At 41.3% G+C, this 26340-nt stretch overlaps 1 protein-coding gene across 2 annotated transcripts in view; it reads left to right on the top strand.

Moving 5' to 3' along the window:
* SEMA6A (semaphorin 6A) overlaps positions 1-26340 on the top strand; it is a 124833-nt gene that overhangs the window by 48746 nt on the left and 49747 nt on the right. For both annotated transcript variants that reach the window (XM_069491921.1, XM_069491920.1), the window contains exons 2-6: positions 14359-14496; positions 17158-17275; positions 21420-21480; positions 22489-22551; positions 23280-23381. In XM_069491921.1, coding sequence (XP_069348022.1) covers positions 14397-14496; positions 17158-17275; positions 21420-21480; positions 22489-22551; positions 23280-23381 — 444 coding nt within the window. In that variant the 5' untranslated portion in view covers positions 14359-14396. The remainder of the gene's footprint in view (positions 1-14358; positions 14497-17157; positions 17276-21419; positions 21481-22488; positions 22552-23279; positions 23382-26340) is intronic.

The following is a 26340-nucleotide window of genomic DNA, read 5'->3' as shown; positions in this document are numbered from 1 at the left end:
AGACAAATTTACCCCACGTGGAGCTTACATTCTAGTGGAGGAGAGGGACAGGCAGAAACTAATGAGAATATAAATGTGAAAATATCATCTAGGAACAAATCCATTGCAGAAATTTAGAATACAGTGATTGAAAAAAAAAAAAAAAGGTGTTGGGCTGTTTTGGGAGGTCAAGGAAGGCTTGTCTGAGAAAATGACATTTTAGCTGAATCTTGAATGACAAAAATGAGCTTGTTATAGCTGAAGACTGGAGTGAGAAAGATCATTCCAAGCCGAGGCCGCAGCAGGTCCATAAGGCAGGAATGAGAGCTTGTGCGTTTGAAAAAAGCAAGGCAGAGGGGTTGGAACGGTGTGGGAAATTGTGAAATAGAACATGAGGGGATCAGAGAGGTGCATGGCACCTTTTGCACCCAGGAGAGGGGGTTTTAATTTCGTTGTTAATGCAATAAGAAACCACTGGAGAGTTTTATGTAGGGGAGGACATAGTATGAAGTATGTTTTTAAAAGCCCATCAGTTGCTGTGTGGAGATAAAATTGAAGGAAGGCTAAGAGGAAGTAGGAAGACTAATTAGATGGCTATTGCAGTAATCCAAGCAGGAGCTGAGGTTGGGTTAGAGTAAGATGATTGTAGGTAGAATGTAGGGAAGCGGACAGATTTGCCATGTGCTTTGGAAGAAGAATCCATGTCTGAATATTATCTCTCAGTCCTCTGAATTCCTAGAGTATTTTATATATGTGCGTGTATGTGTTATGTGTGTGCTTATGTATATTTTCTACATTGTTATAGCTGCCCATGTACTATCTTTCATAGTGTCCGGAGACTCCTTAAGGGCAGAATCCGCGGTCGAGCCAATGCCCTCGGTATCCTCACTGTCCTGGCACAGTGCCTGGCTTGTACATCCTAGAACTCCAGCCATTTCTAGAGTGACTGAGTGGATGACTGAATGAGTAAAGGGGAACCACTGACAAAGGCAGTTTCTGTGTTTTGTTGAACATTGAAAATAACATCCTCTCTTAACACCTGCACACTTGTATGGTATTTTCTCACATCTCATGTTCTCGCTTTCAACTAACCCCAAAACACTAAAAGCATAATCTATGATGTACAAAAGCAATATTCCTTTGGAATAAAATTACCTTAAAAAATTGAAAAATGATTGAGAAGACCTCTCTTCAGATGCACCCTTTGTGTGGGCATGGAGAAGGCTTGCTTGCCTCCTTTCCAGTTTGGGGATCTCACCCAAGCCCCTTACAGCATTTTGCTGCCTCCTCATTGAAGATTCTGGAGGACACTCAGCCTTTCTTTCATGCCTTAGTGCTGCTGGAAAGAGCTGATTAAATAGATACGTGAAGAACACATCTGCCTATTCTTGCATAACACTTCAGAATGACTTTTTTTTTTCCTCTTTGGAGAGATGAAGACTATGTTAACTGAACAGGAAAAATATTGCTATTTGAGAAGAAAATTATTCTGCTTTAGTCTTTTAGTTATTCAAAGTGAACCTGGGGAATCTCCGTTTTGGAAAGATGCTCATGCATTGTACCGTCTCCATGTGTTCCATACCTGTGTCTTTTCCTTCTCACTGCTCAGACCGTCAGATCCTCATCTGTGAAAGCCTGGATGGTCCAGGTAGACCTCTGTGCTTCCCAGGAACCAGGGCATAAGTAGTTTTCAGAACGATATCCATTTCCCAGGCGTCTATTTCCTCCCAAAGAAAGGGGAGCACATGCGTGCAGGGATCCTTGAGCTGTACTGGGGTGATACCCCTGGGCACGTCTGCTGAGCTGGGTGCGTGTCTGACTCGCACTCACTTTCTCTCTGACTTGTCTCTGTTGTCTGAGCACTTTATTTGTTTTCTGCTTGTCACACCCAAGCTTACTGGATAATTTCACTTTTCATCCTGATTCTGGTCTCTCTGTCAGAGATTGTAATTATAGTGATTGTCTGCTGTGCTATTAATTATGGGAATTGTGATTTTTTTTTTTTTATGCAGGGGTAATTGGTGATATCCATGTGCTCTCTTCCCTCCAGATAATTTGGATGACAGTAATTAACCTAGCCTCCAGGTTATCTGATATTAACCATTTACCTCCATTTTATCTCAGAGTTAAAATTGATTACTGCTCTGCCTGATTCCCAATGTCCTCTTTGGGAGAAGCAAACGAGAGGGGCAGTAAGTGGAGGGGCACCTCAGAGAGGAGGGAACAGAGTTCATATTCCCCCTCTACCACCCCTACCTGTTGTTCAAGATGACAGTTATCCTCCCCAAATACTCTGGAAATCCAACTCCTTCATTTTATTAATTTGACCCTAAACTTCTGGTATTAGTCATCAAAAGAAAGTTTGCAGGTGTTTGAAAATTAAGGGAAGGTATCCGCAAAAAAGCAGAGGGCAGATACTGCCAGCTGACAGTCACCTCTGACGACAGGGATTGGAAAGGGCCATTACCAGCGTTCTTCCGTGGGGAGAGGGAGATGACAGGCTGCCGACATTTTGGGCATCCTTTGGAGAAAGCACTAGCAACTGCACAAGGAGGCCTGTGACATCTGCCCGTTCAGTGTAGAGAGAGGAAGGAGTGCTGAACCCCTTGTAGTTGGCCGTCAAATGGGAGGGAAAACGAAGCTCACTCTGGCAGAGGGGTTGAGGGGTCCATCCGGAGAGGCAGTCACTTCTGCTGTTGCTGGATGTCCTTGCTCACTCCTAAGGAGCTTTGAGACCTCCTACCAAGACTATATCTGCTTTGTGAGCCTCACTTATTTTGTGGAAGCCTGTTCTTGTTGGTCCCTTGTATGAAGAGTTGCCTGGAAAACTGTCTGTAGGCACAGAACATAAAAAATTAAAAATAAGTAACATAGTCAGCAATTCCTAATCTCTGAATTATTCTTGAAATTGTAATATGACATGCATTTAAAAAAATAAAGGAAATCAGATTAAATGTTTTTAATTCTATGAGAATTTCGCAACACCCTGTGGGATAATTAGAGAGCTCCTGATTTTAGCAAAACTGGGATTTGGGATTCCACACTAAAGGATCTCCTTTCTCCACCACTTTTTATCCTGTTTTTAATCTCTTCAGGAACAAAGGCATATAGTTCCACAGTTTATTTTTTTGAAACCCTTGAAACAGATGTGTTTTGGAATTTAAAATTTTTCAGATTTTAGAAAAGTTAACATGGAACACATACCCTAGTGGGGTGTGGGGCAGTATCTAGTAATCAATTCCATTAGTATTTTTTCCAGTGAAATATGTAAATATTTATCTTAAGAGGGATAAATAAAGACTATAACTGGTCTCATGGCAGTTCAAGTCAAGTTTTATTAGCAAATGAGTAGAAAAAATTTTTGTTTTAAGGGGTTTTTTGTTTTGTTTTGATTTTATTTGTAATTGCAAATAAGGAATTATGTATTTCCAAAACGAGCTTGCCTCATCCAGATCTAGAGAAACAAGGAATTGCAAATTTTATTTTTCTTTAAACTTAAGGAGCATCAGGGCAGACTTCAAAACAGCCGGCACCACAATGGTTTCTCCAGATGCTGACCACCTCAGCATGCTCAGTCACTTCCCAATGAACAGCTCTGTTTCTGTGCAGTGACCCTTGAGTCACCTGTGTAAAGAATCAAGTCATTAAGTGGTAGAGATATTCAAACAAACCCCTAATTTCCTGGAACTTACTTTCATTGGCCTTAAGGAAGCATTTTTTCAGGGTGTTTGGGAATAGTTATTAATTTTGAAGGTGGGGTTTCGCATTACAAACAGATGAACATTTTAGGAAGTGGTAGCCCTAGATGTGACTCTGAGTTGGGAAGAGGCAAATAGTAAATGGTCCTCGCTCCACCACAATTCAAATTGATAAACAGCCTTTGGAAAACACCTAAGTTATTTTGCTAAGTAAACCAAGCCAGGCTAATGAGTCACTTTTTATATGTTAAGAACATGAACAAAGCCAATAAAGGTATCATTAATTTCAGAAAAGCTTGGCAATATCTACCAAATTTAATAATAGGTTTAGATGTGTGGGTTTGCAATTTTCACTCCATTCACTGGGATGTAAAACAGACTTTTTTTTTTTTCTTTTAGATACATGAAATGAATTTCCTAAAGAATGTGGGGAAAATCGTAGAGATTCCAGAAGCAATGCTTCCATATCATTTCTATTCTGGATGTGTCTGAACACACACAGACCACATCCACTGTGTATGTAGATACTTTACTGATGATAGACAGCAGTCAGCAACACCATGCTTTGTTATGGAGCAATGCCTGAAATGATATTATGCCTCTTTTTGTATAATCGGAAGCTTGTAATCAAATAGAAACTCTATTTTTGGCTTTCAGGGTGCTAGGCTTCAGAGCTCATTGAAAGAGACAAGGAATGCAATGAAAGATGACATATGTAGCCAGCACCAGAGGACCTGACTCCAGCATTTTAGTTCAAGGAAATGTTTTTCACCCTATTCTTGATCTTGAGGCTGTTTTAACAAGACGTTTACAAACAACAGGAAAACAGTAAGGATGTGTAGGATTTGGTCAAAATTTAAAGCATCTGTGATTACTGGTGCCATTGTTATTTGAGGCTGTTATTCAGAGCTTAAAGGAGAGACCTGCAGGTTGTTTTTTCTTTCTCTACAAGCCATGTTTGAAGTTGACTTCAGCTCCAAGACTGGGGAAAGAACATCCCTGCAGCTGCCTAAGCCTGAGCAATCCCAGGCAGAGTGAGTATCAAGGTTAGAGCTGTGGCTGGGAGATTCTGTTTTCATTAACTACACTGAGAGGAAGCAGAGGAGAAATTATTAGGGAGAGTCATCCTATCAAAGGGCAGCTATTGCTTTACATTAGTTTAAATCTGCTCAGGATTCTGACAAAGGTTTATGGAAAACTCCAGTCGCTAAGAAATCTCTAGTTCGTTCCTTTAAAGTCACTCTGCAAATATCTTTCTGAAGACTAGGAAAAAGTGCCTTGGACGTAGGCACGTTATTTTTTGCCCTTTGCTTTATTTTTAATGAAATTACAAATGCACAAAAAATTAGAATAATGCGAACACAACCCATATACTCAACACCTCGAACAAACACACACCCATATTCTGAGCTGCTGTTTTAGGCCTTCCCCCCGCTTCTTCTTCTGTCATATTCTGAGAAGAAAGAGGTGATCAGTCAGACACAATCTTTATTCTCAGTTACAATACTTTAAACTGAACTTTGGGTTCAATTATAAAATCCATCCATTACTTTAGACAAATGTTTGAAATTCCTTAAGCAAAGAGTGAAATAGGTTTAATTTGTGTGTCCAAAAATCCAACCAGCATGGAGTTGTCCATTTTAACACTCTGCTGTCTTGACCTGGCCCTTCTTCTACCCGAAATGTCTTAGCGCCTACCTGCCCCTCCACCATGAACGATCATGCAGCCTTCCAAGGCTTTCTCCAGCCAGAAGACTTTGCTGATCACCCACCTCACAGACCTCTGCCATACCTTCACCCTCCAGGTAGATTCTTTCCAACAGAATTTTAATTTGTTTTTGAAAATTTATTGTGTACATGTTCTATTTTGGAAAATGGGCAGGAGCTACCAGGTCCATCCACTGAAGAGTGAGGTCTGTGGAAGGGTGCATGGAGGCATTTCCGTCTATCTGTAGCAACATCTTAGCTCAGAGCCTCCCAGTTGAAAGCAGGGAATCGCTAAAATGGAAATCAGGCAATGGAAGTAATGAACATCAGGCAGCAAGCCAGGGAGAAAGGAATGAGTTTTGGCGTCCTTTCTGAAAGCAGCGTAATGTAGGGAGAGAGCTTGGTGGGAGGAGTCAGGAGTCCTCAACTGCTGCTCAGCTGTGTGTGTCACTTTTGAGCTGCCTAGTATTTGGCAAGTGACCTCACTTTTGAGGGCCTTAGTTTTCCTAACAGTAAAATAAAGAGGGTATTTGTTTCTGCATCTGGAGCAGATGTTTGAATAGCAGCGATATTATAAAAAGCATAAAAAGAGGGAGATGGCAAAAAGCTGGGGCATGCGGTGGGTAAACCTAGTTGAGATCGCTGCAGGCTTTTTTTTTTTTTTTTAGATCAAGATAGTTTACAATATTTTCAAGCCTGCTAAGATCATGACCATAGCAGTAGAGTCCCAATGAGCCTTTAGACTGTATCTGAAACATCTAAGCAAAGTGCATTAAATGCATTGGCTCAGAGCTGTGTGTTTGGAGTGGGGGCGAGGAGTTAGAAAGAAAACTATCATGACAAAGAATCACCTGAAAGACAAAACTTGCCTTCTCTTCTCAAAAGCTAACAGGCTCATAACCAACTTTTCTTTTTCAAAAAGAATTTTTTTTCTAGAAGTACTTCTGAATTTATAACTATTTTTCTGTGCCTTGGTGACAGTGGTTTCAGATCTAAAATGGAACATCTATTATACACAGTCGATATTTATTATTATCCTCCATTGAATGCCATCATTATTCTCCAAAATGTGTTGAAGTTAAGTCTGTGGCATTTCCCTTTCCTCCGAAATGGGTGCTTTTATGTCTCTGTTAATGGCTGAGAGGAGGAGGAAAGAAAGACCAGATGCTTTATTAAGAAGCTAGAGCTATTTTTCTCATTTGTGTGAACCTTATAGCTTAATGCAAATATCACTGAACAGGTGGGCCTCATGGTTCCTGAAGACTGGGTAGAGTGAAGGTTTCAAGCAGGATCAATGGCCCCAGTTGTCTCTAAGTCCATTTGGAAAGTCTTCGACCCAGCTCTGCATCCTGTGGACAGCAGCACCCTCTTAATGGTACAGTACTTAAAACGGGCTGCCCAGGTCAGTGAAGGACACCTGCTATTTAAACCCTCATTGATTCTTTAAGTTTTCCTCTGGTTCAAGAATAGTCAGCATTCCTGATCTCTGGGAGACAGGTCCCTGGCATTCGGCAAGCTGGACTTTCAGCACGAACACCTGCTTTCCCACTTCTCTCTGGACGGAGGTTCCTAACTGACTTTAGAGGTGTCCAGATCTGGTTAATTTGTCAGCTACTGAAGCAGGCAGCCTTGTTCTTGCCCTTCACAACTCATACTGTTCTCTGTGATATATTGACTTGAAGACATCACTATTGAGGGAGGCTACACGCAGGCGAGTGGGTTTGCTTCACACAGTGGTGCTCATGGCATAATCAATTCCTCCTAACGCTGGTTGAGAATTTGCCTCTTTGTACCACCTTACGCCTGCAAACACAGGGCAATAAAGTGGAATGGGCCTTTGAATGCCTACATATTTGGAAACAACTCTGTGCTCCTTTTAAAGACTTTTATCACTGAAGCCATTAGGGACTGTGAGCCACTCTGTCCACGTAAGCACAGATGCATCAGCCTATACTCAGCTATGGTCCTAAGTGCAGTTCCATTTAGGCCAGCATCATTTTCCTTCCAACCTCCCTTCTGTTCCCCTTTCTTTGATGTCCTGAGAAGAACATAAACTTTGACATCACGCGGGCCCGGGTGTGAGTCCTGACTTTACCTTTGACCAGTGTGTTGCAAATGCAGTCAGCCTCTATATCCATGGCTTCCACATCAGTGGATTTAGCCAACTGCTGATCAGAAATATTGGAAAGAAAATTGTGTCTGTACCAAACATGTACAGACCTTTCTTGTCATTCTTCCCTGAACAATATAGTAAAACAATGATTTACATAGTATTCACATGGTATTATGTATTATAAGTAATCTAGAGATGATTTAAAGTATACAAGAAGATGTGCATTGGTTATATGCAAATACTACACCATTTTATATTAGAGACTTGGGCATCCTCAGATTTTGGTAGCTATGGGAGGTCCTGGAACCAATCACCCATAGATACCAAGAGACAACTGTATTTACTGTGTTGCCAAGACATGTTACTTAACCTCCCTGGATCTCAGTTTCTTCGTGTATACAGTGGAGATAATAAGGCCTGTCTCTGGCTTGCTGTGATGCTTAAATAAAATAGTGTGCGTATGTACCTTGTACACAGAAGGTACCCAATAAACCTCCACTTCCACCCCATCCTTTCTTCCTTCTCCACATCATCATTTTCCTTTGTGCTACTGTGAGTGCCATAATTTACATTTTTAAAAAGTAACACAATGTGAGGGTGATTCCCTCACAGAATCTCCTACCTCTCCCACCTCTCCCAGGTGCCCATCTGCAGAGATAAGAAGCTCAGTGTCCTGGAGAAAGGGTTGGAGAGAGGGAAGGAGACTTCTCTTCCCACTGAAGCAGTAGGACATCAGGGGCTAATCCAGAGCCTGCCTGAGAATTTCTTAAGGAAGTTCAAGCAAAACCATGAAAAGGCAATTTTTAGTATCTTAACTGAAGAATAAACAAAAATGTATCGAACACTTTGCACAGTCAGTCTCTGAGACATATTTTACCCATCTAAAGATGAGGAAACAGGCTCAGAGAGCTTAAGCATCTTGCCAAAGGTCCAAGCTGGTGACGGGGATACAAGGTTTCAAAGCTCAGATTTCACCCTCTGCTCTTTCTGCTCTCTTGTATTGTTAGCAATAGTTAGAGTTCATGTAGGAGCGTTTAAACCAATTTCAATTCAGATTTTTAGAGGCAATCTCACGGTAAAGACAAAGATGATGAGGTCAAAGCTAGAGCAATAAAAATGAAAATATTAGACTTAATGTAAAACCCAACTAAACTCTGAATCTGATTACATGGTAACAACAGTGTTCTCTTTGGTCAAGTTAGAATGGCTTATTGAACTTGAACTTTGTCCTAAAGTTGAGATGGGGCAGTATAGCTTGCTGGGATTTCTTTGCTCTAGCTTGGTGAACTTTCCACAACTTGTTCATGATGTGCCCACTGCCATCCACTGAGAGCTACAATGAAGAGAGTGTGTTCCAACCCAGTGTTTGCCACCTGCAATACCACACATGGACACACTGATTATCCCTAGAGTTTCCAAACGACATGCTGTTTAGGGGCAACCAGGAAAGAGTGTAGGAAAAAAATGAGCCACGTTCCCGTTTGTTTTGGAAAGATCCCTCACATAGAACTTTTTCTGCCTGCCCTCTGTCATCATCGCAGAGTGCCTGACACAACGAGCAGAGCCTGACTCTATTCCCCAGTGCCTTTTAGGGCCAAGAGGGAAGGCGTGTGGAGGTCCAGTGACTTACCCTGCCATCGTGTTCCTCCTCCTGCCCCTACCCCATCCCCGCAGATGGTGTCGCTGGCCTTGGAATGTGTTACAATGAAGTGGCCTGGCTCCAGGTCACTCCTTGTACTGTCCCTCCTAATCACAGTCTCTCTCTCACACACACCCTTCTGCACTGGGGCAGAATCACCTAGAATAGTACCATTTCAGAGGCCAGAAAAATGTTATAGATCATTACATTTCACATTCTTTCATTTTACAGGTGAGGAAACTGGGAGCCAGAGAGACTGACTGACTTCCTTGGCCTTAGCTCTTGCTTCTATTAGTGACAGTGTGAACTATTGATTACCTTTAAAACTTCCTATGATGTCAAGAGAAAATGTGCTTTCTTAAAAGAATTACTGAGACGTGGTAGTAAATGACTTTTATCATGGGGAAAAAAAGTGCCACTACCATCATTTCCTCTTTATTTCAAGGCCACTCTTAGAATTATTACTGAGAACATTTTGTATTTGCAAGTTCCCAGATATATTATTTTTCACCTCATTACCACTTATTATTCAAATGTTCATTTGATGCCAACATTCTGGAAAATGCTGCCATGTATACCAAATCAGACACAGGTTGCATCTATACAACCAGGTCCTCCATGCAGCTGATGCATTGATGCACCATGCATTGATGTATTGTTTGCTGCAAGGGGACAGGTAGACAGTGCGTGGAGCAGCCCAAATGGGTCTTTAAAAGAAGAATGTCCATCCATTTATGTGTCTAGGGAGTGGGGCCCCTGAGGTCCACTTGCTAAGGCTGACACTCAGCAACTTACAGATGATGTAATCAAGGAGCAGAATCCCTCATGCAGCAACGGTGATGTCCTTTACCTAGGTGTCAGAGAGGTTGTCCTCAGAGCCTTCAGAGGTCAGGCAGTGAGGTTAATGGTCAGGAAGCCCTCCTAGGACAGTGGAAGTGGTGGGAATGCTCCCCAGTGGGGAGAGCCAGCCGCTCTATTTTGTGCGGCCACTGCTCAGCTCCAGAGTGGTACCATGTTGCAACATGGGCCAGCAAGGCCAGATCTCTGATCTTTTTTTAGGAAGCTAGAAATCTGGATTTGTATGTTAAATCTCCTATTTTTTTGTGTGTCCTAAATGTTTCTGATTCAATTTTTTTCTTCTCTGTGAGTCAGCTTTGGCCAAATACTACCAGTTTGTGAGCCTCCATAGAATTTTCAAGGGGAGAATTTGGGGGCATAGTTGAGTGATACTTGGCTGGATAGGCTTGTCATGACTTCTCAGTCCTTGTGGCTCTTATGAAATTAACCTCATTGATTAGAAGTAAGGTGTGGCCATTGGTGACCTCGTTCTCTGACGCCATAACCATTTCCAGTTCCTCAGATATGCCCTTTGCTTCATGCTTTGCTGATATAATGACCTGCTTGCTGTCTGATGAGGGCATGGGAGGTGGGAGTGTGTGTGGATGGAAGCTCCAGTTATTGAAAAGATTTTATTATTTTAAAAAGCAATTATGAGCATGAATGCATTCACAGGATTTTCAGACAGTCCTCCCTTTAGTGTCTTTTGTTTGGTCCTCAATCTGGAATACCTGAAGGCCACTTTCCTGGCCAGTTGGCATTCTGCACACTTCATTTGGCTCATGGCAGCCAACAGTCACAACATCTCAGTTCTTGAATTCAATTTGATCTTAAAAACTATGGGGGAAAATTACTATAAAAAGAATTTTTGTTTGAGCTCAGAGTATGTAGAACGTCAACACAAATTAATTTTAGATGAACCTAAATAGACCTAATAAATTCGCCAAGCAGATGCCTGTTAAAATTAAGAATGTTATTAAGGTTTTCCATTAATGTTGTGGATTGGAGCAGTCTAGGATTATAACTTTATAGTGATGGTATATTTTACAGAGGCTATTTCCCTTCAAGCTAAGGATAGAAGAACAATTAGATGGAAAATTCAGGTATAATAAGCTTACTTGTCAAGTAAATGTTTTATTTAGAATCCTCATATTGACAGTCTTCCCTTGGCTAATTTTCTGAATAGCTATTTTAGTCTCAGGTCGTATTTAGCCCATAGAAGCACAGTCACAGACAGGAAAATCAACACATGTTTGCAGATACCTATAAATATGCTATATGTGGGTAGCACTTTTCAAACTTTTGAAAATTACTTAAACCACCTCTTGAATTGCAGCAGCCCAGCTGCTCAGGATGGTTAAACCCAGCGAAAGTTCTTGTTTGTTCTTCTGGGCTGGTACCAGTCTGCATTGCAGTGATCTTAGGAGGAAAACCCAAGCCCATGTTCTGTAGGATGGGAAATGACAACGTTACTTAATTGGGATCCCTCCATAAAGTAATGGTTTCAACAAGAAAGTGTATTGTCTACATACCGACAAGGGTTGGGATCCAAAGTTAAGTAAGATGGGAATAGTATATCAAAACCTCAGCTGAAGAAAATGTTAAAGTGTTCTTGTGGACTGGCCAAGATGACCCAGTAGTGCCAGAACCCTTTCACTCATATGACATACATGTTAACTACCTGATGATATGATGATAGAAAGACACATAAAACAGCTATGTTTCCTGGCAGAGAGCCCTACTGTAAACCTGGAGATATTTAAATGGCATATCTCGGCTACGATTCTGGCTATAAGAATTATTATAAAAGAAGCCATTAATTTACGTAACAGATCTGCACGCATTGCTCTTCTTGCCAGCTTCTGGGGTTGAGAACTTTACATCTGACCCATGCATTCTTTAGATGGAAAGAATTAAAATTGGAGGATGTAATAAAGTGGCGAGACTTTGTCTTGTGAGCTTGTAGGACATTTGCACAAAGATGAATGCAATTGTGGAAGGATAGAGACTCATTTGTCATGTCAAGCAAAACTAATCCTTAAAGGCATACATATATTTCCAAAGATTTCTAAAGGAACGAGAATCAGCCTTTTGAGTCTCCTTTTTATTTCCATTACATGCTGCAAGCTCTCAAGGCAATATGCTTCTGTATACTTCTATAATACCGCTCTTGAGTCCTTGGTAAACATTGCCAGTTCTTCTTCTTCCCCATATACTTTCTCATCTAAAATATAACAGCTGATTGGTGTCTTGTTCATGTTTTTCTTACTTTTGTTATTGATTTCTCCCCCTTTAGTGTTATCCTGAACAGGAGCTATGAGAAACAAATAGGGACACCTCAGTGCTTCTTTCCTTTGGGTTGGGATTCTCCAGAATAGGACGAACTGGCAAATAAATGAGTGAATAGACTGTTGCTTTTAACCTGTCTATAAATACATGTTTATGTCTCTTGGTAATGGATCACCCCTGTGAACAAGTAATCATTTAAAGTTTAATTTTAATCTCCACATCAGAGATGGAGATATGGAATTGTTTATGCTTTCCTTTCAACCTCTCTCCCTCTTTGATTTTCACGATAAAGCAAATTAATTAATGTGCACTTTTCAATCGCAGGAATGATTAAGACCCAGCTGTGTCTGTGAAATTATAAGTTACGATGCAACACTTGGGACTTTTTAATGCTATTTTTGGCATGAAGAAAAGAGACATAGGTATCTAATATTAAATGGTGTTCCAAAAAGTGTAAGTTAGCAGTCTGTTTGCCAAATTAACTTGCAAAGAGATCTAGGTTACAGAGTTTGACATTTCTACACACAAATCTTAAATGATTGATGGACTACTGTAAAATAGCTTTGTGCAAAAAAGATAATCTTTGGCAGGCTACTTCAAAGAGTTTACTACTCTGAAAAGATGAAAAGATATCTCCATTTTACATTAATTTCCCTGATAGATCAACGCTTATTTGAAATATGCCAGAGAATTATGTGATATTTACTGTATTATGAGTCTTTTCTTCACTGTACCCAGCAGCCCCTCATAGGATTGTTTTTGTTTCCAAGACTTAGAATTTTTCTACACATAAAGAGCATCTTCAAGAAAATACAGATGGGTAGAACAGTTTATCTGGCATTTTTATTCACTAATGTTTCACAGCAAGGTAGTATTTGAGATTTTTTTTTTTTTTTTTTTTGAGACAGAGTCTCCCTTTGTTGCCCGGGCTAGAGTGAGTGCCATAGCATCAGCCTAGCTCACAGCAACCTCAAACTCCTGGGCTCAAGCGATCCTCCTGCCTCAGCCTCCCGGGTAGCTGGGACTACAGGCATGCGCCACCATGCCCAGCTAATTTTTTCTATATATATTTTAGTTGGCCAGATAATTTCTTTCTATTTTTTTTAGTAGAGACGGGGTCTCGCTCTTGCTGAGGCTGGTCTCGAACTCCTGACTTTGAGCGATCCACCCACCTTGCCCTCCCAGAGTGCTAGGATTACAGGCATGAGCCACCTCGCCCGGCAGTATTTGAGATTTTTTAATCAACAATACCGTTTCAGGATGTGGTTTCAGATTCTTCTTATAGTATTCTCCAGACTCTGAAGGGATCCACTTATTTCTTTTTAAACACAGATTGTGTGGTTTTGTTTATGTCTAAGGTCACTGTAGAATTACATAAACCAGGGGAGAAAATGTCAACTGAAGAGTCAAGCTGGTAATGGAGACAGTGAAGGGGACAGTTATAGATGTGTGTGTGTGTGTGTGTGTGTGTGTGTGTGAGTGTGTACCTCTGTGTGGCTTGGAGTATGTTGGGGGTAAGAGCATGGTGCCTGAGGGAAGCTATCATTTAGGTCAGTATGAAAGATTCTGATTTTTATAAAGAAACTGAAAATCTGGACTATTCTCAGAAATCTCCTAATTTTTCAGTATTGGCAACTACCTCAATTTTCTGAAAGATTCTGGGCTGGCCAAACAAAACATGTCTGGTGGGTGGCAGTCTCTGATCTCTATAAACCTGCTGCGAAAAAGAAAAATATTTAGCATAAAAAGAAAACAAAAATGCTTCTCAGTTGTCACAGTTTTTGGAATGCAGAGTTTCATAATTGTGAAATAGCCACCTGTAATTGCCCAAAGATGGTTCAGGACAAAGGAACTCTGTGTCCCGGGTTTGGGAGAAACTATGCAGGGGGGCTCAGATGCTTGGGGAAGGAGAGGGCAGTGGGTAATGGATACAGGTGCCTTATGTAAAACACAACAGTCAGTGAATTTACAATGGAGAAGATGTGGAACAGAAGCCTTTTTCTCTTGAATTTATCTTGAAGGCCATTTCATTTTATGGAATTGAATAAAGCTGACTTGCAAAAAAAAAAAAAAATCCCTTCTTTGCTCTTTGGCAGGGTGAAGTAGAAAAATAAAGTCCCCCCGCTGAACTACTATGAGGTCAGAAGCCTTGCTGCTATATTTCACACTGCTACACTGTGCTGGGGCTGGCTTCCCAGAAGATTCTGAGCCAATCAGTATTTCGCATGGCAACTGTAAGTAGCCTCAGTCTCACTCACTTTCTCCCTTTTCGGACATTTCAGCCTGAATCAGCCTAGCAAAAAATAAAAATTCAAGATTAAATAGAAAACTAGACTATGTAGATTGCAAAGGTAGATCATGCGGGTCTAGTCAGTTGGTGGGATGACTGTTACGTAACTCTGTCAAATGTTGTTGTGGGGACATGTGGGTGAGGATTGGAAAAATCCCTCAATAACCCTGATGCACATTCCATTATTACATGGAGGCCATCGTGTTCATACCTTAAAACTAGCTGTATGGGAGAATGTCACTATCATGTGGATATCGCCAGCATTGCACATCGCCATGCATAATTAATATTGGACATTGTTACAAGACATGAACCCCAAAAATTACTGCTTTGGAGTACTTTAGAGAAAAAAATTAATATTTTTCAGAAGTTATATCATTGCTAGACTTGGGTAGAGAGTGATTTTGAATTTGCAGAGAATGTATTTTCACCATTTATAACTTTCTTTTGGTCTCTGCTTCATTTTTAGGAGTAGATGCTAACATGATTAGGAACCCAATTGTCTCCTCGAAAGAGGAAAGTCCTCCTAACTATGTACTGGATGGAACAGCCAATTTACAACTTTTTTACCCTGCCCTTCAAAAGACTAAGTATTTTATAGCAATTAAGGTCTAAGAGAGCATTTCCCCCCAAAATAACTATTTTCCCAGTAATTATCCCCGTCACCAAAGGAAAAAAAAAAAAAAGAGAGAGAGAAAACCTGAATGAAACACACAAAGATGTCCAGCATGAATATGGGTACTCATGAGCTCCATCAACACCCAGCTTTCAGCTGAACTCTCAGAGTTGAAAATGGGTGATTTTACATGAAGGTGAAGTGGCCAGACTGACACATAAAACAGTTAGAGAACAAGAGGTCAAAGGACATGATTAAGACCAAGTTGTGTAGTTCAAGATCACATCACTCCTGATATGACAGAGTTCATTCAACTCAAGGTACCAAAGCTTGATACATGTTTATTTATCTCCCTTTGAGATAAGTTTTGTTTTTTTTTTTTTTTTTTTTTTTTTTTTTTTTTTTTTTGAGACAGAGTCTCACTCTGTTGCCCAGGCTAGAGTGAGTGCCGTGGCGTCAACCTAGCTCACAGCAACCTCAAACTCCTGAGCTCAAGGGATCCTCCTGTCTCAGCCTCCCGAGTAGCTGGGACTACAGGCATGCACCACCATGCCCGGCTAATTTTTTTTCTATATATATTTTTAGCTGTCCTTATAATTTCTTTCTATTTTTAGTAGAGATGGGGTCTCGCTCTTGCTCAGGCTGGTCTCGAACTCCTGAGCTCAAACAATCCGCCCACCTCGGCCTCCCAGAGTGCTAGGATTACAGGCGTGAGCCACCGCGCCCGGCCTGAGATAAGTTTTGTATCTTCTGTGTCTCAGTACAGAAGGGGCCCCAGCCCAGAGGTACGGCTGAAAATCATACCTCAGTGGTCACTCAAATCCATGATAGTAGGGACATATCCATTGTTTTCTTATAACAACCTCCTTGATGAGTGTGTGTATGAAATTTCAGAGCAGTGGGAGAAAATGCACAAGATCATCTTATAGGAAACTTGCTTGTGAATAAAATACACTAAGGCTTGTGAATAAAATACAGTAAGGCTTGTGAATAAAATACACACCGTGAGTAATGCTCAGATACTACAAGGGTTTAAAGTGTAGAGGTCTAAGCATAAATCTGTGAATGGTTTTCTAGTCGTTATTTACAACCCCACCCCTCCCCAGAAAACAAGTGCCTTTTAAATGTGACTCATCTTTCTTCCCTTCTAAGTTTCTCTGGAGCATCGCCAGTGTTCTGGATATTGTAGGTGTAGAGGCAGAAGGATGTTGAGATGTAGGTATTTCTAAACGTCAGTTCTCATTACAAATCGCCTACTCTCAGCCAAAGAGAACTGTAGGAAAGGAGAAATATGTCCATTGACTACTCTCCAAGTCAGGGAAAATTCCAGATCACCTGACTGGCTACACTCCGTTTGACCCTGTCCTGTCAAAGCCCACATTTCTGTGAAAGTAGCCGATTGCTTAACTCCAGAGTGAACTTCCCACAGTTCCTAGAATGCCAACCAACCTAGCAGGGCCGCCTTCAATAGTAGATTATTCCAACTGGACGCCTGTGGAGACTGTATTTTTCTTCTGGCTCCTGGACGAGGGCTCTCGCCTCCAGACCACATTGCCTTTGTGGTGATTGATGGGAAGCTGCTTTGAAATAGTTTTGTCCCGAGACAAGATCTTTGGCAGACTGCCTCCTCAGGCTTAGCACTCTGCAGAAGATGAAAAGAAAACCGTGGAAGAAAAGAGCACCTTCCTGCAAAGCGTTCACTAGCAAGTTTAAACCCCAGAAAGAGGAGCAAGTCAGAGCTTGTGACACTTAGGAATAGAAGTCCAGGCTTATTGTTATATGCAAATGAAAGTGTAACTTGATCGTCCTTAAAGAGCACTCTTCTATCATAGCGTTTCCTAAAATCACAGCCCCATTGGGAGATGGGAAATGGAGGCAGGGTCTGACTTTAGCGAGCTGTGTTTTGTGCCCCCCCCAACCCCACTCCTCCCTGTCAGTGCTTGGCTTGATTTGCGTTTCCCCCTCTTGCCCCGTGTTCTCTTTTCACAGATACAAAACAGTATCCGGTGTTTGTGGGCCACAAGCCAGGACGGAACACCACACAGAGGCACAAACTGGACATCCAGATGATTATGATCATGAACAGAACCCTGTACATTGCTGCTAGGTGCGTGGCCTTTTCCTCGCCGCTGCCTTCGGAGTGTCCGAAGGTCCGAGGTCCTAAATTTACCAGCTGTGCAGCGTTTTTAAGACCTTGAGGTTCCCAAACGGAATGTTCTTTAAGTTAAAGGCAACTTTAACTTGTCGAGCAATCATTCTTTCAAGATTGTCTGTGTCTGTTTAGCTTTATGGGATTTAGATGAAAATAATTGCACATTTTGGAGCTTATACTCAAATATATGCAGCCACTACAGTGCTCTGCTCCTTCGTGCTTGTTTGTTAAATTAAACTGAATGTGTAAATGTGCATTATATAGTGTGCATGTAGAGGCGTGTATATTAAACCTATTTGTTATTTTTGCAGTCAGTATGTATATAGATCATTAACAGTATATGTCATTACTTTGAAAGAATGGCAATGGCAATCAAAGAAAACATAATACATATATTTTAGAAGATTTTTTATTTGTCTATAGTGAAAAAATACTCATCCACTGAGGAAATGTTATTTAGACAGATCACTGTCTTAAGGTTGAATGTCATGGTAAGAATACTGCTTAAATACGGATCACATGGATTTAGGTTTTTGTTCTAATTCTGCCATTAATGTAGCTAGACCACACCTTCTTGGCCATACATGTCCTTTGCCAAATGATAGGTTGGATCTGATTACCTTTATGAAGTCCCTTGGTATGCCAACAATATATGAGCTCCCGTTTGGAGGTGTGTAGCTCCCTCAGAATGACCACGAATGAACAGCGAGAGGGAGCACTGGCCCATGGTGCTCCGCTGCAGTCTTTCCTGGGTCCGGAGTGATTGATCACTCCCCACTGGGAAGAAGAAATGGAGATCGTGTTTGTATCTGGCTATGAGCATAGGGAAAGAACCTACGTGTAACAATAGTGTTTGAATCTTTTAAAGCACTTAGGTCTTCTGAGGTGACAAGCCTTGCAGCATAAAGTAAAAAATCCATTGGCAAAACATCCTGAGAGTACCCTGTGTCTGCTCACAGGAAGCAACATCAAAACACTTAGAATACTTACATAGCACATGCAACTAGTATGCTGTGCACATGCAATTAACAAATGCAATTGTAAGTTCTTTATGAATGTTATTTAATTCAATCCTGGAAACAACCCTATGAGAAGGAGCTACTATTATTCCCTTGTCTTAGGGGGGGAATCCATGGGGCAGAGGGGTAAAGTGACTAGGCCAGAATGACAGAGGCAGGATGCGAACCAGGATGGTCTTGCTCTAGGGGCCACGCTATCGCTTCTTCGACTGTGCTGCCTGCTAAGGAATAGAGGTGGTACTATTTGTCCTGGTAATAACTTTCTAATAGCTGTTGCCCAAAAGCATAGTCGTTGTGGTTATTCATTATTAAGCATCACAATGAGGTGCTCAGTGGTCACCTCCCTGGAAGAATATGAGAACATCTCTTAAATATCATTTTTAATTTCCTAAATGTAGCAGAGCTAGATTACATTTGCACCCAGTTACCTAAAGGCTGATCAAAACAAATGATTAAACATTGGATTTGTGAGAAATAGTTCAACTCAAGAATCTCCTGGGAATTGTTCACTTTGCAATTGAGTCTCTTGGGGGAAAATGACATAACAGATTGCCCTCGTACCCGATGATTTCGCAGGGTGTGGACTGCAGTTCCAGGGCAAGAGGAGTGTTGGGAGCAAGGTCCTGTGCAGACTTAAAAGTGACCATTATTCCAGCTTGTTAAAACCAAGACAGTTTTATTCTAACTCCCCACCTCAAGGAAAGAAAGGAAAAAGAAATAGAAATAGAAAAAGAAGAAACATTTAGTTTTTTAAAAAACAATAATAGATTCATCTTTCATTAAAGGTCAAGTTTGTAACATGTTGACATGTTGGTTTTCACTCCATACTCAGCCACTTCCCTTCCATAGACACCTTTAGAAAAATTCCTGAAAGAGTTCTGTGACCACCATATTTAGGGCCCCTCCTCCCTTTTAATTTCACACTTCCCAAAATTACTCTGAGAGATCCAGGTTCCTAGGCAGCAAGTAACATGATTTAAAGTTAAATCCTTCCCCGAGTCTCAAGCCATGGTAACGCAATTCAGTGGTGCTCATTGGAGGGGGAAGAGGAAGTCCCAGGATTAAGTCGGTTTATGTTCAAATAACTTAATTCAGGAAGAACAATGTATGAAGTGTGGGATGCACACCCGGTGGCTGGGAATAACCCCTGACCCTAGTCTGTGCTTTACCATAAAGCACCGTTTCTGTTTGCTGGGGCCATGTGATCTTTTGGATATTGGAAAAGATTGTCATCATCCAAAAGGAGATTTCATTCACAGAAGTCTGTTTTTAAAAGGCTTCCCAGTTCTTCCAGACAATTGGTGTCAGCAGTCGCAAGCCAAGTCCCATCCAGAACCCAGGGACTGAGTGAGGCTTGGTGGCAAGAACCCCTTTCAATTCTGCTTTATTAGTATCCACTTTGTAAATTCCTCTTCTTTTCTAATCTCTAAACTGTTAATTAACATAAATAGGCCATGCCAAAAGGGGGCAATCTGAGAGCTTTCTGAGGAGTTGCCAGTGCATATTAATCAGCTGTTAATTTACAATTCATACATTCAGCTTCTACTTAAGTTTTGAGAGTAGGCAGGGCAAGGAAAAGCCTAGAGTCATCCCAAACCCGATACCAGCGTAATAGGCAATCCCATTCCAATCATGAGCTTGACCACAGCACCACCAGTAAAGTCAAACAAGTAATCAACACATGCAGTAAAACTGCCTTGAAATTAAAGGACAGGGCAATTCTGGCAGCATACTGAAGTTTGAAGAAACTTCCCAATTCAGCAATTTACAGAACAGGCTCTCCATTCTCCCCCTTACCACACACACACACACACACACACACACACTCACTCACAGTTCAATAGCAGGCAAGAGAATTTTGTCAGCCAACTGCCTGGCCCCCTCCTTTTATTTTCACGTGAGAGAGCCCGTTTTTACTTTTCTTTCTTTTTTTTTTTTTTTTTCTGTTGCACTTTCCCTAACAGCAGTAGCAAACAGATTTCCCAAGAACTGAAAATATATATATATATATATATATATGTATATATATAGTGAAGTGAATCCTGCAAATAATTCCTTTCTTTCTTTTCTTCTTGCTTTCTTTCCTTCTTCTCCCCCTTCCCCTTTCTTTTAAGTAATAAGGGGGCTTGAAAGTCTGCATGGGAGACTTGAGGTTCTGGTTTAAAGCTGTGGGTAATTTTCCAACCCCAGGACTTCCTGTATTTTAGAAAAAGTCAATGTTATTTCAAGGGAAAATGAGCTGTTTTGCTTTCCCTCCTTAGCCCCCCATCTCCTCCATCGAGTGTAGTTCTTTTCTTTCTTCTGAATTCCAGACAAAAACGCCCTTGTGCTCAGCTCGCACAGAAGGGGACGTTTAAATATAGCCCCACACCTGAGCTGCCGATTCTGTTTCTCCCCTTCCAAGGGGAGATTGGCAGCAAATCGTAAAGACAACTAAATTCTCAGCAAAACAGGAAGGTGAACAGAAGCAAGAAATGTAAACTTAGCTCAAGTACGTTTTAGACTTTAATTGACCCTCATCTTAGAAAATCGTGGCTTCTGGAAATAATTTCACTTTTATCATCTTCCATCTTGTCGATCAAATCTTCAAAGCTAAGACTGAAAATATGTTTTCTAAGGAGAGACGGAGATGGAGATTAGTTTTTTGTTAGCTCCCTGGATGAACAAATGTGGCATGTTGAATACCAAGTATTTGGTACATGGATTTGACGACACTGAAGGGCGTGAGAACCCATCTGTGTTCCAGTCTTTGGGCCAATTTAACTTCCAGAGTCCTCCCTCCTGAGCTATGAATATGCAGATGCTGTAGTTCTGGTATCAGAGAGCAGTGGCTACAGGAAAGCTTTCGTAAAAGGTGTTCCTTAGCGCACGATGCCATGATTTATCAGAAGGTGCTAAATGGGATCCAGAGGCATCTGTTGAAGGCTGAGGTCTTTTCTTTTTCTTGTATATGGATGGCTTGTTTTTTAAAAATATGGGTATGGGCTTCTCTGCCCTGAATGAGGTATAACTCGTTCAGCAGAAAATGAACTGCCTTGACTCTTATGTTTGACCTTGTATTAATTTTTCTTTGTTTATAGGGACCATATTTATACTGTTGATATAGACACATCACACACAGAAGAAATTTATTGTAGCAAAGTAAGTTGTTTCAAAACCATCTTTCTAAAATGAAGGACCTTAGGATAGTTCTTGAAGAGAGTATGTGTTTTAAATGCATGGATGAGATGATGTGGCTAAGAATAATTTGAAAATGCCAACACACATTTCCTAAAAACATAATTAGAGGGTAGCTTAGGATTTAATGCATGTTCTTTTCTTCATATTTTACTCATCAAATATTTGTATGCATATGCATTTTGGAGTTTTAGCTAATTTCTAAACTCCTTTAATAAAATATTGTTTGTCACTTTTATCCAGGAAAATATCAGTTTTTACAAGTAAAATTTTATTCCACAAACATATTCCATAAATATTCGCATGTTATATTTCCATGTCTTGCAATATTAAGTTTGATTTGGCTGTTGTGGTTCAAGAATTTGATCATTGTCCATTTCAGACAGACATAAAGTATAACCTAAGCTTTGCTTATAACTCCACATGGGGATATTTTAGTTAATAAAATCTGTGCCCTAGAAGTAGAAGATCCCCTCAGTTCATTAATTTATGTGAAGGAGTATAACCTGAATTAAATCTTTGTCCACCTAATGTGAATGTCCCCTTTATGTTTAAGAAAATGACTTCCATATTTTAAGGAAAAAGCCTTCTTTATAAAAACTGATTTATCAACTGAAAGGAAAGGGCAAGGACATGTACTTTATCAAAATGAACGTAATTTAGCAAGTTAATTTGGATACTTTATGTAAAATTTCCACACTGTTGTTTATTCTTCTTTCCTTCCTCCTTCATCTTTATCTCAAAGAGAAGACAACTATTTTGTGGTTTAATGAATAGATAGGAGTTCAAAATTAAATGAATGTTTCCATCTCTAATCTTTTGTTGTTATGGTGAATTAATCATGGAGAAAGGGTGCGGAAAGCTTTCAATAAATATATGTTCAGCTTCTAGTCTCCCCAAGGGAACTCTTACTTCTAAAATCAAATGCAACAAGCTCTGGGCTCTAATTGATTTCTTTCTTGATCCCTGCAGAAATTGACATGGAAATCTAGACAGGCCGATGTAGACACATGCAGAATGAAGGGAAAACATAAGGTAGGCAATTTTCATTTCTCTTGCAGCTGCCACTTTGGGTTAAGTTTTTGACTGTTATCTCCTGCCGTAGACTGGGATGTAGAAATGGATCATGCTCCCTTTTCCCCCAGTAATTGCTTTTTCCATCAACTTATTGAAGGCTTTAATTTGCAAAAATAGTTTGCTTTTAATGTGATGAAACATTACGACAGCTGCTAGGACTGCATTATGAACTACTTAGGCCCACTGGGGATTATGGACACAAAGCTGGCCGCCCAGAGCCTCCTGAGTGCACCCCCAGAGAGCCCACCTCGCAGTCCCGGGCCCGCAGGGAGTCTGTGCAAGAGCTCATAAAAGGCTGCCGCAGACATCCAGGGTCTGTGCCGTTGGTCATAGAACAACAGAAAAACACACTTCAACAGAAGCTTTGTACATTAGGGAACCCTGGAGCATCTGGCAGTAAAATTAATATGATGAGAGGTTGGCACTTCCGGGCTTGCCTTCCTTTTGTGACATAAAATAAAAGCACGCTCGTGCAATTCTGTGCCATGTTTTTATTTACTGTTGAGGCTGCAGTTGTTGCTGTCGACCTCGACTTTTGGCGAACATCAGGAAGAACTTGAATTTTTAACAGGGGAACTCCTAAGCCTTCATTTTACCCTTCCTGTGGGCAGCTCGTGGTACACGGTGAGGAATGGGTTTCTGTGTTGCATGGACTTGATACAAAACAGTTTGAATTATTTTTTCAGGATGAGTGTCACAACTTTATTAAAGTTCTTCTAAAGAAAAACGATGATATGTTGTTTGTCTGTGGAACTAATGCCTTCAACCCTTCCTGCAGAAACTATAAGGTAAAAATGCTATTTGTCTGTTGGAACCAGACTGCGAGGAGGTATTTCATAATTCACTGTGACTGTACCTTCAGCAACCTAAGAGGGGTAATTCAACACCACCTGGGTTCCTCTCACTTGTTCGAGTTAATGTATTGCTGCACATGAGTGATCCTGAGCAGGCTTCTAAGCTTCCTGTTTGTTCAGGGTTGATTGACACATCTTTAAAGAGCTACCCAGCAAAGTTAGCTTGTGTGAGACCCTATTCTGCATTGTTCAGAAGACTGACATACTTACCATGTGTACCACGTAGATTTCCTCTCTCTCTCTTTCCCTTTCTCCCTCCCACCCCACTGTCTCCACTCTGAGCACAAAAGCACACTTATATGGTGAGTGACTCCTATTCTGAAAGGTTCCTCAAAAGCATGCCGTTTGAACTCGTAGACTTTCCTCTAGGTGAGCTTTTTCAAGAACACAGGCATTTAATTCCATTAGTGCTCAGCTTACTTGACCACGGTCTGCCTTACCTTGGCCTTTATGCAAGGAAAAAAAAACCCTCTCAGAGTTAGTAAATCTAGTTTGTTCTGATGCAGCTAATAGAGGTGCTGCCGGAGGAGCCGGGAGCTCCCCAGCTGTGGAAGCAGAGGTGGCCGTGATCTAAGGTCCTGGCTCCACATCTATTAGCTTTCCTTGCACATCTCCCTGCCAGTCTGTCACTCAGCAAACACGTGCAGAATTTCTACCGTGACCAGGCATTGAGGTTGTAAAGACAGAAAGGAGGCCCCCACCTGGGGGCAGCCAGGCAAGAAGAAAACTACAGTTCCGAGGGGTCACTGCCATGGCGACATCATGCCGAGTATTACGGAAACACAACACAAAAGTTCTTACTGTAGCTTGAGATGAGGAGTCAGGGAAAGCTTCAGTAAAGAGGTAAATATCCCCCTCTCTTCAAACTTTCCTACCTGTTTTTCTCTTTCCTGGAACACAAATACCCCCACTGTAAGAAACAGAGGTTCTACGAGGGCAGGAATCACATCTGTGATTGTCCAGAACCTAACACAGTGCCTCGCAAACAGGTGCTTTTGTGAAACAAATCGTGAATGAAGTAATGCCTAACCTCTGTCTTAGAGGACCAGGCGAAGTTAACCATATGAAGGAGGAAGGGCATTCCAGGTAGGGAAAACAGTGTAAACGAAGACATGGAGTAAGAAATGGCCTCTTGAGCTTGAGAAACTTCATTTGGTTCTGGATTGCTGGGCCATGAAGTGACAAGTGTTGACAGAAAGAGGCTAGAGAGGTAGGTGGCCCCAGAGATGAAGGGAAGAGAATAGATTCAAGAAGTACTTAAGTGACAGAAACCAGTAGGATTTAATAATTGATAGCAAGTGTAGGATAAAGAGAGAGAGAGAGAGAGGAGTCAAGAATGACTGGTAGGCTGTCTCTTAGTGGGTGGATACGGGGCTGCCACCACTGTAGACAGGAAATTAAGAACAGTGAGGTCAGAGTGGGGTGGCGCTCCGTTCTGCACATCCTGAGCACGCCCGACGCTGTGGATGGCAATGCCTGTGGGACGTGAATAAAGATACCCAGCAAGAAGACGGATGGGTAAGCCTTGATTTAGCGAGAGATGTGGAGAGTAATATACATTTGAGTTTCATCACCATAAATGAAACCCCAGGAGTGTGGAGAATGAGAAAAGCCACGATGGGCTGGAATCAGAACCAGGGGCTCACCAGAAAAGACCCCCCGCCTTTTCCTGGCGTAGATATTGAAGGCAGAGTCTGTTGTACCTCTGTGCTCATCTTCCATGTTACGCTTGGAAATGGCTCCCGCAGCACCCGGATTAGGGCAAGGCAAGTGAGGCACTCAGCTCAGGCACACAATATAAGGGGGCACCAAAAACTTCAGTAATTAAGATAAATTACATTTCTAATGCAGTATTTTTAACAACCAAAATTAGTACAAAAAACCTATCCTAAACAAAACATCAAGTTTTTAAGTAAAAACAAGATCCATCAGTTTATGACTGAGGCAGCCAGTCCAACCCAACATTTGTCCCAGCCAGTGACAGCATACAGCTGAAGCTTCAACTTTAATTCTGCCACTTAATATTCCATCCCTGTTTGTCATTGTTTAGGACTCATTAAGATTGATGCTTCTAACAAATCCCAAGGAATTCCCTAGCTGGGATGCTATCTTTTACGACAAATTACAGGTTTTCTTGGCACTGTGATACACAGGCTACGAGTGTTCTAGCACATTCTTCTGTACATGTTCCATTTCCCACGATGCTGCACCTCTGGTGATGCCATCACCTCTAGCTTGTTCTAACCACATCTGCTGAGACATGTTGCAGGAGCCCAGGCCTCTCAGAAGCTACAGATGGGATGTTGTTCATATTCAGTCCCTGTGTGTATGCCTAGCACTCTGAATGCTAGCAAGAACCCTTGGCATTGCTTAGAAAAGTGTTCGTTTAGACTCAAGGCACTGTGTGACATTGCTGATGACCTGGGATGTAATGTATTTGCCTGCAAGGAGAATGACAGCTTCTCTCTTAAGTGCTTTTTATTAACAGGTCAGGTTCAAAGCAAAAACAATGACCAGTCTTCCACTGAAAAACCCAGGCCTTATCATAGCACGCAAGCGTCAAGTTGATTAAGAAATGTGAAGCAGAAGAGAGACAAATTTTCAGTCTCTGCCTCTGCACCATGTCTTGATCTCTATAATTTTTATAATGGAAGTAAGCAGAATGTGTTAGAAAGATTATAGCCCCACATAAGATTATCTGGGGAAGAATTTTGAAGGCTACTCACTACAAATCTAAAACCCCACTCCATACCTTTTCTTTCCCTCCCATTGTTTTGAACTTCTGCAAAACTCAGGCCAGTTCTTCATATAATTGTCTGTCCCCTATGGTGATTTAATTTCCCAGGGGCTGCTGTTAAATCTGAGCTGTGATGACTTCTACAAGGATGAGTTC

This window comes from Eulemur rufifrons, chromosome 17 (assembly GCF_041146395.1).
Source record: "Eulemur rufifrons isolate Redbay chromosome 17, OSU_ERuf_1, whole genome shotgun sequence".
Classification (NCBI taxonomy): Eukaryota; Metazoa; Chordata; class Mammalia; order Primates; family Lemuridae; genus Eulemur; species Eulemur rufifrons.
This window is presented reverse-complemented; position numbering and strand designations above follow the sequence as displayed.